The sequence below is a fragment of the Hyaena hyaena genome, unplaced genomic scaffold (assembly GCF_003009895.1).
Source record: "Hyaena hyaena isolate Hyena2069 unplaced genomic scaffold, ASM300989v1 scaffold_39, whole genome shotgun sequence".
In the NCBI taxonomy this organism is placed as follows: Eukaryota; Metazoa; Chordata; class Mammalia; order Carnivora; family Hyaenidae; genus Hyaena; species Hyaena hyaena.
This window is the reverse complement of record NW_024080671.1, coordinates 1,136,315-1,149,481: the sequence shown is the minus strand read 5'-3', so window position 1 is coordinate 1,149,481 and position 13,167 is coordinate 1,136,315. Positions and strand designations below refer to the sequence as shown.

The 13,167-nt window shown below is 38.7% G+C and overlaps 1 protein-coding gene across 3 annotated transcripts in view; it reads left to right on the top strand.

Moving 5' to 3' along the window:
* The window catches only part of ABCA5 (ATP binding cassette subfamily A member 5), a 66,535-nt gene that overhangs the window by 37,686 nt on the left and 15,682 nt on the right, over positions 1–13,167 (top strand). For 2 of the 3 annotated variants that reach the window (XM_039229791.1, XM_039229788.1), the window contains 6 exons: positions 608–727; positions 4,969–5,170; positions 6,158–6,327; positions 8,554–8,681; positions 9,286–9,423; positions 12,483–12,596. In XM_039229791.1, coding sequence (XP_039085722.1) covers positions 608–727; positions 4,969–5,170; positions 6,158–6,327; positions 8,554–8,681; positions 9,286–9,423; positions 12,483–12,596 — 872 coding nt within the window. The remainder of the gene's footprint in view (positions 1–607; positions 728–4,968; positions 5,171–6,157; positions 6,328–8,553; positions 8,682–9,285; positions 9,424–12,482; positions 12,597–13,167) is intronic. The other variant, XM_039229790.1, reaches the window with a different exon arrangement.

Sequence of the window (13,167 nt, the reverse complement as noted above, 5' to 3'; positions counted from 1 at the left end):
CTGGGAATATGTAATTATACACAGACACACACGATTGTTTATATGTATTCTCAAGTTCTTTTCCAGTTTCATGATTCCATAATAAATTACATGATAATTTGGTAAACCCTTGAATATTTTGATTGTGGCATTACTTTTCCACTTTATAATGAGGGACTCAAACTCAGTTTCCTTAATCCGGTTAGGATCTCTTAATAATCAGAAGGATATTACTCATGCAGATTGTTGTGTAGAATTCCCATAACATTTACCTCATTTAGACAGAAATTTTCTATGTTAGTTTAAGTGATCCCCCCCGCCAGGGGAAAAATCATTAACTGAAATGAAGTACATATTGCCCCGTTAATGTACCCTACCTGTCATTCTGTCTATGAAATATTTCTTAGGTTTAATTTATAATATGATTAATACCTACTAGATATATCTCTATAAACATTCTTTTGAGTCCTTAGCAATTTTTAACCATGTTAAGGGAGTCCTGAGACGAGAAAGTTTAAGAACCTGTGCTAGTGAATTTAGTCATGTCTCGTTTTAAAGGATATTTTAGAATAATTCATAGTGACATGCCCAACTGCACAACCTTCTTTCATTTATTTTTTTCTTTTAGGTTTATTTTCTGCTCTAGATACTCACTCAAATTTGGGCGTTATTTCTTATGGTGTCTCCATGACAACTTTGGAAGATGTGTTCTTAAAGCTAGAAGTTGAGGCAGAAATTGATCAAGCAGGTAAAAACAAAATTGTAACAAAGGCTTTTTGGCAGTGAACCAGGCAGATTGTGAACAAGACAAATAATTATATACACATGTGAAATATGCATTTAGGGGAAGAAAGGGTAGAAGAATAAGGTAAATAAATAAGTGAGATATTTACTGATAGTAATAGGAGTTATGAAGGAAATAATTGGGTGGTCTTGGGAGGCAGATAAGTTAGTTCTTATCTTCAGGGAGGACTGTGTTGAGCTGATAACTTGGATGGTGAGAAAAACCCAAGAATTATTGCAGAGCTTTCCAGGTAGAGGGGACTTCTGCCACAACTGTTAATTAAGGAATGATTTAGATGATTTTGATGACAGCAAAAAGGCCATGTGGATGGAGTTTAGAGAGCCAAGCAGATTGTAGGGGAGGGCCAGATCACGTTTAGTCTTTGAATATCTGGAAAAGAAATTGGTTTGTTTCCTTATTACAGGGTGAAGCTATCGAGAGTTTAAAGCAAAGGAGTAACATCTGGTTTGCATGTTTAAAAAAGCATTTTAATTTTTAAATGAGTGGATTATAAAGCAAGTATGGAAGCAGGAGGACCAGTTTGGAAACTGTTGTCTCAGTTGAAGTAGGATGGTCATAAAAATAGGGAACCGTGAATAGACTTGGGCTGTATTTATGGTGTTGGTGATGCCTTGCTGATGGAGTAAGTGTCAGGGTTGGGGAAAGGGAGGAAGCAAGAATAATTCCTAAGCTTTTTGCTTGAGACCTGGGAATGGAATTGCCGTTTCCTGAGAGTGGGGGAGGAGCGACTTTGGGGGGGAGGAGGGATTTAGGCCTGGATTTTGGTTATATTGTTTGAGATGCTTATTAGACATCCAGGTGGTGGTGTATAGTGGGCAGTTGGATTAACACATTTGGAGCTGAGTGAAGGTGTGCTTGCTTCGGCAGCACATATACTAAAATTGGAGCTGAGTGAAGGTGTTAGGGCTGAAGATTTAAATTCTGCAGTTAGAAATTGATGGTGCCATAGATTTGGATGAAATCACTCTGGGAGAGAGTGCAGATAGAAAGTGGAGGGGGGTGGGCCCGAGGTTGGGCAGTGAAGGACCAGAGAGGGCTGACTAAGAAGGATCTGTCATTGCTCTTTCTCTCTTCACAAAAGTGATGTAAAAGCCCAGACAAAAATGGTGTTTTAGGAAGAGGAAGTGATCACTTATTTGCTGATTACTTTAAAGAATAAGATGAGAATAGAAACGATAGTTTTGGTAACAGAGAAGATAGTGAAGGATTTGATAGTAAGGAAGCCAGTGGTGACCTTGACTGTAGCCATTTCAGTGGGGGTAAAAGTCAAAGCCGGCTCTTTGCAGTTTAAGGTGAGGATGTGAGCTGAGGAAACTTTCTTAGAATTGAAAATGGTGGTGGTGGTGGGTCAGGAGGTTGAAGGAAACATGGAGAAAGGAGAAAAGGCACGTGTATGATGGGGACATGATATCAGATTGTAGTCAGAGAGAAAAAGTTCATGTAAAAGATTTAGATCTTACGTAGTTAGAGAAAGAACAAGGTCTCCAATTTGGGCATGTATCCAGTCTGGTGAAATTGAGTAGAGAGAAAGGTATTGTGGGAGTATAAGAAATACAAGAAGTTAGTGATCAGAATATAGAATGCATCGAGTGAGTATGTTTGTAATACCTTGGATGATATATGAGAATTAGATGGAGAAGATGCTTATACCTATGGTGCTAAATACTTTGAGGTACAGGAGGTGGTCTGTAGGAATGTTTGGGTCATGGGAATAAAGATGAGAAGGCTGTGCGCTATGTAGCTGTTATTGGCATTATTCTATAGCACCTTTAAGTCCACCATGCAGAAGAAATTTACTTCTAAAATTGACTTTCATTCAGTTTTGCCAGTTTTAATGGGTATATTTTTCAGAGGCTAAAAATGCCAAATTCTGGGGGTGCCTGGGTGGTTCATTCAGTTAAGTGTCCAACTATTGGTTTAGGTTCAGGTCATGATCTTGTGGTTTTGTGGGTTCGAGCTTCTATAACAGGCTCTGTGCTGGTAGTGTGGATCCTGCTTGGAATTCTCTCTTTCTCCCTCTCTCTGCCCCTCCCCAACTTGTACTAGGTCTCTCTCAAAACAAATAAACATTTATTTATTTACTTTCATTTTTAAAGTTTATTTACTAATTTTGAGAGATAGAGAGACAGAGAGAGTACAGGCAGGGGAGGAGGGCCAGCGAGAGAAGGAAAGAGAGAATTCCCAAGAAGGCTCCACACTGACAGCACTGTGGGGCCCACACTCACTAATCGTGAGATCATGTCCTGAGCGGAAACTAAGAGTCGGATGCTTAACTGGCAGAGCCACCCAGGGGCCCCTATTTTTGTTTTTAAATGTTTATTTATATTTGAGAGAAAGAGAGAGCACAAGCAGGGGAGTGGCAGAGAGAGAGGGAGACACAGAATGTAAAGCAGGCTCCAGGCTAAGCTGTCAGCACAGAGCCTGACACAGGGCTGGAAACCACGAACTGTGAGATAATGACCTGAGCCAAAGTCAGATGCTCAACCAACATAGCCACCCAGGTGCCCCAGAATAAATAAATAAACTTTTAAAGTATATGTATCAAATTCTAGGGGCACCTGGGGGGCTTAGTCACTTGGGCGTCCGACTTCAGCTCAGGTCATGATCTTGCAGTGCATGGGTTTGAGTCCCGCATCAGACTCTGCTGACATCTCAGAGCCTGGAGCCTGCTTCGGATCCTGAATCAATCTCTCTCTCTCTCCCCTTCCACCCCTCCCTCTCCCCCACCCCTGCTCTCCCTCTCTCTTCCTCCCCTGCTTGTGTGCTCTCTCTCAGAAAAGTAAATAAACATTAAAAAAAAATTATATATATCAAATTCTACAAAAGGTAAATTGGTGCTCACTGAATACCATAATTGTGATATATAGTATTTTAGTCCCCTTTTGTAGTTTGATTTAGTCCATTGTATCAGTGGAAGAGAGGGGTTAAACTGGTTTATCTTACTAAGTCTTTCATCTAAACTGGTGAGTTGCTAAGGTCCCAGGATAACCAGGCTTGCTCGGTTCAAAATTAGTTTGTGGATTATTCCCTTCTACTCTTAAGGTGGAATGTTTTTACTCATTTTTGTATTTAACATAAATCAAATAAGTCCTTCCTTGTGGTTCTCATAATACTGAAACCAATTTTCATGTCTTCCTTTTTTTCTGTTTTTTAAAAATTGCATCACTTATTTTATACATACCCTTTTTCCTATCCTCATTGATTATTTTTGTCTGTGTTTGGTCTATGGGATCAGTTATATAGTATGTCTCTTTTGTGTCTGACTTCTTTTACCTAAATTATGTTTGTGAAGTTTAAACTACTGTAGTCGTATAGTAGTTTATTCAGTTTCATAGTTTTTTTTAATTTATTAAAAAAATTTTTTTATGTCTTTATTTTATTTTGAGAGACAGAAACAGAGAGCGAGGGGGCGAGGGGCAGAGAGAGAGGGAGACACAGAATCTGAAGCAGGCTCCAGGCTCTCAGCTGTCAGCACAGAACCTGACGCAGGGCTCGAACCCACGGACTCTGAGACCATGACCTGAGCCGAAGTCAGATGCTTAACTGACTGAGCCACCCAGGTGCCCCAGTTTCATAGTTTTAGACTATGCTATTACATGAGTATTTCACAACTTATATATTCATTTTGCCATGATAGATGTTGGGTTTTTCCCAGTTTATGACTGACTGGATAGGTCACTAGCTAAGAATATTCTCTCTCTTTTTTTTTTTAAGTTTATTTATTTTGAGAGAGAGCGAGAGAGAGTCCATGTGCATACCACATACAGGAAGGGGAGGGGCAGAGAGAGAGAGAATCCCAGGCAGGCTTCACACTGTCAGCGTGGAGCCTGATGTGGGACTTGAACTCACAAACCATAAGATCATGGCCTGAGCCGAGATCAAGAGTTGGATGCTTAACTGACTGAGCCACCCAGGTGCCCTGCTAAGAATATTCTTGTACGTGTGTTTTGGTAGACCTGTGTACATATTTTTGTTGCATTTATACCTAGTAGAGAATTTTCTGGGTCATAATTTATGTGCATGTTCAGTTTTAATAATATTTCCAAAGTATATGAGAGTTCCATTTGTCCTGCATCACCACCAGATGTGTGCTTCTGTAAAATTTGCATACCTCAGAAAGATTTTTATCCTTTTAAGGAATATACCATAATTTTTTTGTCTTTCTGGTTTTGTTTGGTGAATAGATTATAGTGTATTTACTCAGCAGCCACCAGAGGAAGAAGTGGATTCAAAATCTTTTGATGAAATGGAGCAGAGCTTACTTATTCTTTCTGAAGCGAAGGCTTCTCTTGTGAGCACCAGGAGCCTTTGGAAACAGCAGGTGTACACAGTAGCAAAGTTTCATTTGCTTACTTTGAAACGCGAAAGCAAATCAGTGAGATCAGTGTAAGTGTGATCACTTTCCTGCCTGATGAATTGTTTTGTTTTTTGTTTTTAAATGTTTTTTATTTATTTTTGAGAGAGTGAGAGAGCGAGAGAGAATGTGAGCAGGGGAGGGTCAGAGAGAGAGGGAGACACAATCCAAAGACAAGCTCCAGGCTCTGAGCTGTCAACACAGAGCCTGATGTGACGCTCGAACCCACAAACTGCGAGATCATGACCTGAGCCAAAGTCAGAAGCTTAACCGACTGAGCTACCCAGGCGCCCCAAGTTTTTTTTTTAAGGATACAAATTCAATTTGTCACTTGCTGTGACACCTATCACGTATAATGTAGCAGCCTTTTGCAGGATAAGTCAGAGGATATCTGCCTTCCACATAGAAGGGCATTCTGGATAGGTGATAGAATTGTGTACTTGATCAATAGCAAATAATGATACTTATAACTGACTGGAGCATATCTTGTTTTGCCTGTAGAGGAACGGTGGAAGTTAATGTGGCATGGATAACATTTCAAAGATATCAGCCATTCAGAGTCTCACTGTATTTTTGTTTCCTTCCCTGTATCTAAAATAGTTTCACATCCTGTGTTTTCTAAAACATATGGAGGGTAAATAGTTAAGATGGAGGGCAGGAAATATGATAGTCTCTTCAGGACATTAGAGATGTAAATGTGGCACAATGTCTCATTCTTAAAAAGTTATAAGAACAAGTTTACATACCCTAGAAAAATTTCAAGATGGCTATGATCTTAGTTTTAAAAGTTTTAATTTTGTCATTGAATATTGGCTTTCCATCTAGTATGTCATGAGATCGTTTTGGAGAGGAGAAATTATCTCCCAAGGGCTATTTCTTTCAAGTGTTTTTAAATTTTCTTTTTCTTTTTCTTTTTTTTTTTAACATGAGTACTTTTAACTGTCATTTGAAAGAAGAGTTTTTAACAGTAGATTTATATATTAATGTGCCCTGTGCTTATTTTATTTTTTCCCTTTCAGGTTGCTTCTGCTTTTAATTTTTTTTGCAGTTCAGATTTTCATGTTTTTTGTGCATCGCTCTTTTAAAAATGCTGTGGTTCCCATCAGACTTACGCCAGACCTGTATTTCCTAAAACCTGGAGAAAAACCTCACAAATACAAAACAGCTCTGCTTCTTCAAAATTCTACTGGTGAGAGAGTGTGAAGGTCTGTGAATGTGTGTTGGTTGGGGCCTGGGGTGGTGGGATGTAAGTCAGAGACTGGGGTTTTAGAAATACATGTGAGGTAAAGGCATGGCCTGTCCTCAGAAATCCAATTAAAAAAAATTATTGATGCTGAGTAATATATTACAGAAGTAAAATTTTGGTTTAAGTGTAGATGACAGTTTTTTAAACTAACTTGTACTGTTTATGAGAATAAAATTTCCTTTTCTAATGGTAGCAGCGCATTCTCGAACCACGTGTTTCCTATCATTCTGAAGTTGAAATACTCTCTTTAGAAAGAGTTAATCTTTATGCAGTTATAGATCTAAATAGAAATGTTTAAACAATTTTTCAATTCGTACAGAATCTCCCGTCTGCACGGATTGTTCGTAGTCCCGAGGTCCTTGAAGAGTGAATCCGAGTTAGCGAGCCGTGGCAGATGGACAGTGGCACAGAAGGCAGCTTTGTTTGCTCATGTCCCTGAAATATGTTAGGAAGTTGTGTCTAATATAATCATTACTATAACTCACAAACTCTTTGGGGTTTAATATTTTCCAACGATTTACCTGTATTTCTGATTCACTGTTACCTGAAGAGCTTTGACCCATGTTAAGACAATAATCATAGTTAGGGATGATTATGAATTACTCTTACAATCATCACTTTTAAAATGTGGCTCTCTGTTTATTATGTAATCTTTTTTCTTTTGGAGGAAGAATGACAGAAAACTACTCTTGAATAGAAAATGTGATGTCACTTCTTTCATTAGAATTTTTGTTTTGATTTTAATATACATTTCATGTTGTTAAAGTATAACACTGTCAAGAGCCTTGTTCAGTGATACACATTTTTGATGTGTTTGGGAAATTGTGTAGGTATCTCAAATCTGTCTGCGTTGTGTTCATTCTCACTAATCTGTAGAAATTCTAGTATTTTCAAAGTTTTGTCCCTTTTGTTATTTTTTAGTATTTCTAGAGTTGCATACGTATGTACCCTATATTTTCCTAGGCTTTGTTGGTCTGAAATAAAGCCAAATGTTTCCTTTGGGAATCACTGGCCTTTGGGTGTCTGTATTGGCTTGTATCGGATCCTCCTTGCAAAGCTTTTTGTATCACAGGTGCTACAGTTCTTTCAGTTATAATGTAGCTCTCTTCTCAGGAGCACAGAGCCGTGGGTCAGACTGGAGAGGAGAGATCGTTTCAGGCACTAGGTAGAGAGTAAAGGTTGTATCTGAAAACGCACCAACGAAAGCACTAAGAGCACCATTTTCTCGGACACTTAAGTTTGGCGCTGAGTCTGATCCACCTGCCGTACTGTTTCAGTTACCGATAGTGTTTTCCTTTGTTTGGTTTTGATTTCTCTCAAAGCCACCTTTGTCCTTTCTGGTTTTTGTGCAGATGAAACCGTTTCCGTTCATCAGACGTGTCAGTAGAGATTTAACCCTCAGACAGGATTCACAGTCTTTCTCTCATCTCCAGGCAATTTAAAGAATATAGATGGAGACCTGATTATGTGTTTTAATATTTTTAGACAGTGAAGGCAATTGACACATATAAAATTTGTCTCTGCAAAACACACAGAAATCCTCAAAACAGTGATGTTCCCTGACTCCACGCCCTGCCTGAGCCTAGTCCGTTATCTCATTACTAGACAGGGGCTAGATAGGGGCGCCCGGGGGGCTCAGTCGGTTGAGCGTCCGACTTCGGCTCAGGTCATGATCTCACGGTTTGTAAGTTCAAGCCCCACGATCGGCTCTGTGCTGACAGCTAGCTCAGAGCCTGGAGCCTGCTTCAGATTCTGTGTCTCCCTCCCTCTCTGACCCTCCCCTCTCATGCTGTCTCTCTCTCTCTCTCAGAAATAAATAAAAACATTTAAAAAAAAATAAAATTGCCAGATAGATTTTTATTTTCACAATTTAATCAAGTTTCATGTATTATAGATAAACTTTCAATGTAATAGTAGCAGCTGCAGCAGCTAAAATTTGTGCAGTTGCTGTGTACCAGGATCTGTTTTTAAGGCTTGTGTCTATATTGACTTGGATTTGAGTCCAGGCTGACTGGCTCCAGAGCCATTGTTCTTAATCATGCTTTATCTAATGAAGATTTATATATATATAAATATATAATTTTTTTTTAAAAAAGCTCTTTTCAGTGTTATTAAAAGTCTACATCTGTTTCGCATTTAAACTGATTCTTTGTTATTTTCTAATACTAGACTCTGATATCAGCGATGTTATTAGCTTTTTCACAAACCAGAACATAATGGTGACCATGTTTAATGACAGTGACTATGTGTCTGCTGCTCCCCATAGTGCAGCTTTAAATGTGATGTATTCAGAAGAGGTAAGAATAACGTATGTGAATGAACACCTATTTGAAAGTTATAAAATATTAAAATGTTTTCTCTGAAACTAATAATTTGCTGGCTTGACCTCATTAGTTAGAAATTAGAATTTACTTTTGGAAATACCTAGTTGTTTTTATAATGTATCTTATGACTTGCTGGATGACCAGTTTATAAAACTACAAATAATTTAATTTGTTTAAAATGTCAAAATATTGGGACGCCTGGGTGGCTCAGTCAGTTGAGCATCCGACTTTGGCTCAGGTCATGATCTCACGGTCTGTGAGTTCAAGTCCCACATCGGCTGTGTGCTGACAGCTCAGAGCCTGGAACCTGCTTCAGATTCTGTGTCTCTTCTCTCCACCCCTACCTCACTGATGCTGTATCCCTGACTCTCTCATAAAAATAAATAAACGTTAAAAAAAATTATAAAATGTCAAAGTATTTATAGATTCCAAACCAGGTTATCTTTGTCTCTCTGTCTATAATTTGTTGAATCAACTTTTAGTTAGTGAGTATTAGTCTGTGAGAAAAGCTTAGTACATAGTAGCAATAGATTTCCTTATATAAAGTATATCATAACACTTTTTTTTTTAATTGTAGGACTATATTTTTACAGCTATTTTCAACAGCACTATGGTTTGCTCTTTACCTGTGTTGATGAATATTATTAGTAATTATTATCTTTATCATTTAAATGTGACTGAAATCATCCAGGCTTGGAATACCCCATTCTTTCAGGTAAACAAACTTAAAAAAAAGTGCGCGCGTGTGTGTGTAAGTGTAATAAAAGCCAAGTGCTAATACAAATGAACTCTGTATATATTCATCATATGACCATTTTTTAGTCTTATTAAAACTTGAGTTGGGGATGGTTTATATCTGGGTTTAAGAGTGCCCAGTATTGGGGTGCCTGGGTGGCTCAGTCGATTATGTGTCCGACTTCAGCTCAGGTCATGATCTCACGGTTTGTGGGTTCGGGCCCTGCATCGGGCTCTGTGCTGACAGCTTGCTTAGAGCCTGGAGGCTGCTTCAGCTTCTGGTCTTCCTCTCTTCTCTGACCCTCCTGCTTGCTCGTGTGTGTTCTCCCTCTCTCTCTCTCTCTCTCTCTCTCTCTCTCTCTCAGTGTCAAGAATAAATAAACATTAAAAAAAAAAAAAAAATGAGTGCCCAGTATTGGTTTGCTTCAGGGTCAAGGAAATTCTGTCTTGGCACTGATAATTTTATAAAGCATAAGTATTTTTTGTATTCATCGTAGAAGAAAAATTAAGATAATTTAAAAATGAATATTCACCTAAAATCTCTTGCTGGGGTACTGAAGGAGCCTTGAGAGGTTATTTTTCCTCTAGATAGGACTGTTGGGTTATAAAAGTGAAAATTAAGTTTTCAGAAAAATTGTCAACAGTGTTTTCTCACAATTATGTTTTATTTTTCACATATTGAGTAATAAATGGACAAATATCTTTCTGTAATGCTTTCTGTAATAGCACTTTTTTTAAACTTTTTATTGCTATGCTTTTTAAAATAGCTTTATTGAGATATACATCATATACTATTAATTAACTCATTTAAGTTTACAATTAAGTGGTTTTTATCATGCTCATAGAATTCTGTATGCATTGCCATGTCAGCTCTAGATTTAATCGTCCTCCCCCAGCCCTCCCAAGAAACCCTTCTTCCTGTTATTCTTTTCTTATCTCCCCACTCCGTCCCCATCCCCAGCCAGAAACCAGTCTGCCTTCTGTCTCTATGGCTATCTAATCTACACCTAAAACTTGTTTAATTTGCCATAATGGTGCCATCTTGAAATGGAGATCACATTGAAGATTAGTACTCTTCTTGTTATAGTTTTACTTAGATATGGGAAGAAAGTAACTTCAAATTTGCATTTTTAGAAGATCACTGGCACCAGGGTAGAGAGTGATTTCTCTGGGGGAAATTGTGGTGCAGAAGAGGAAGGAAACTTAGGTTTGATCAGAGATTGTTTTACTAAACAGTTCAGGTGAGAGGAGATGATGAGTGACTGAGTTAACGCAGCGGCAGTAACAGTATTGATAGAAGCAAAAAGATGTTAAAAAATATGTGTCATACTTCATCATTGTTAACGTTTTCGAGATGAGGAAAAGAACAGTCGTGTTTCTTATAGTTTTGGGTAATGTGTTGCATGGTGGCGCCATTCACCAGTTTTGAGAATACAGGCAGAAGAGAGTTTTGTGGGGTGGAGTGGAGACACTCATTTCAGTTTTGAGCGTACGCAGTTGTGAGTGATCCCTGTGGCATTTGCCTGATGGGACATGTGGGGACACTTGGATGTATGGACCTGGAGAGACTTCTGGACAGGAAATAAATACTGGGAATCACCAGTATATTGATGACATTGAAATCACAGGTTATGGATCATCCTTTGTGATTTTTTAATGTGAAATATTTCAGACCTACGGAGAATAAGGAGAATAAGCATGTATATACTACTCAAATGTTTCAAATGTTAATGCCTTGTTACGGTTTTTTTTTAATTTAGTAAAAATTTAAAGATACAATTGAAACTTCCAGTGTGTTCCTCCCAAATCTTGTTTCCTTCTCTCCTCCCTCAAGTAACCACGATTCAAAATTTATAATTCCCGTGTATGCTTTTATGATGTTACTACATTTGTATGTATCCATAACTATTAAAAAGGATCTTACAACTTAACATCTTTCATCAGACACGGAGATACAGCTGTACTGTTTTTTAAAACTAGAAGGAAAGAAATGAGACTTTTAAACCTCATTGTTCATAGATAAAAGTCTTATTGATGTTCCACATCTTTCCCTTCCTTTATGAGATTCCATGTGCTTGAATACAAGTATATTCTTCCTCATCCCTTCACTTACTGTACTACCTAGTTTACATATTTATTGGTTCTGTCCGGGTCTTCCACTGTAAATTACCATAGTTTGGGACAAATTGTACAGTGTCCTATGACATGAATTTATTGCTAAAAACTGAGAAGACAAGGGTTGATAAGATGTGTTCTGTTTCCACATCACCCTGTGGGGAGGTGTGTGGGGCTGGGGTGTCTGCTAGACATAGTGTGGGTTCTCCTAGTGCAGAGGACCTTTCCCGTTCCACGAGCATGTCTTGTACAGAACACAGTAAGAAGATGGCCTTGTGGAGGGTAGGGTAATACAGTATGCTTGGTTCTGGGTGATTTACATTTGGGGCCCCAGCTGTTGACTTAGGTTGTCTGGAGAAGTCTGCCTTCTGTGCTTGGGTCTTTGAGTCAACTAGGAACCATTGGGTCCTGTGGGAGTTAACAGTCCTCCCTGCTGGGGAGAAGAAACTCCTGTTTCTAGGAGCCTGAGCTTGCTTTTTCCAATGGAAGAGGGCCCGAGATCCCAAATGGCTCGTAGCCCTGGCAACCAGTGAATGCATCAAAAATCATTCTGTTGTGGTCCTGTTCTTTGCATAGGACCATTGGTGGGCATGTTAACTGCTTTTTCATGCACATTATAATTTTTAATTAAATGGTGAAGCTATATTTGAATGCTGTATTATTCCGTGTTGTAGATAAGAAAATGGAAGTATGATGGGTTAGGGTTAGGGTCAGGCTCAGGATTCTATAGCTGCTTACTGAGGGGCACAGTTGGTCCCATAGCTGTCTGCTTGCTACTAACTGCCACCTCTTCTTGCACACAGGCTATGCCCAGGGTACATATGCTAGTGCGTTTCTTCAGAGGTTTTGGTAGTCTTCTAGAAAGTACTAAGATGATATAAAGTAATTCTCTCTGTAATTTCTTATTCTGCGGTTGTCTTTCAGGAAATCACAGACATCGTTTTTAAAATTGAGCTGTATTTCCAGGCAGCTTTACTTGGAATCATCGTTACTGCAATGCCACCTTACTTTGCCATGGAAAATGCCGAGAATCATAAGGTAATGATTGAGTTACAATTACAGGTGTAGTTTTTGCATGAGTGCAAGAGGTCATATTTCAGGAGTTAGTAAATGGAGTGTAAACATATTTACTATAGTAATAGTAGTAACTATCATTTATTACTTGAGTCCTTGTCACATGCTTTACAAGTTACATCCTTTAATCCTTAAAACACTGTGATGTAAGTTTTATGTGACTGACTATTTATAACTCAGGAAGTGAGGCTGGGAGTGTTCATATTGTGTGCCCGTGTTGCATCATCTCATTCAAGTAGTGAGTTTTATGTTCTTGTTAGTTCCCTAAACTGCATCTCCCCTTACCCTTTAATGGAATGTATAGAACGTACAAGGTACTTAAGTTCTGTTAAATGAACAAAATAGGTAGAGAGCGATTGCGATCACCAAGGCCAAGGGAAGGAAGCTTGCTGTGTATACAGAGGTGGTTTGCTATCCTTTCCTTTTCTGTCCTCAGGCACATGGTGCCCTGTACAGTCTCTGCCCTTCTACCTGCTGAGCCTGTCCCTCAGCCCAGTAATCAGAATTCTCGTTCTCTCCATGCCTGCTCTTAGTT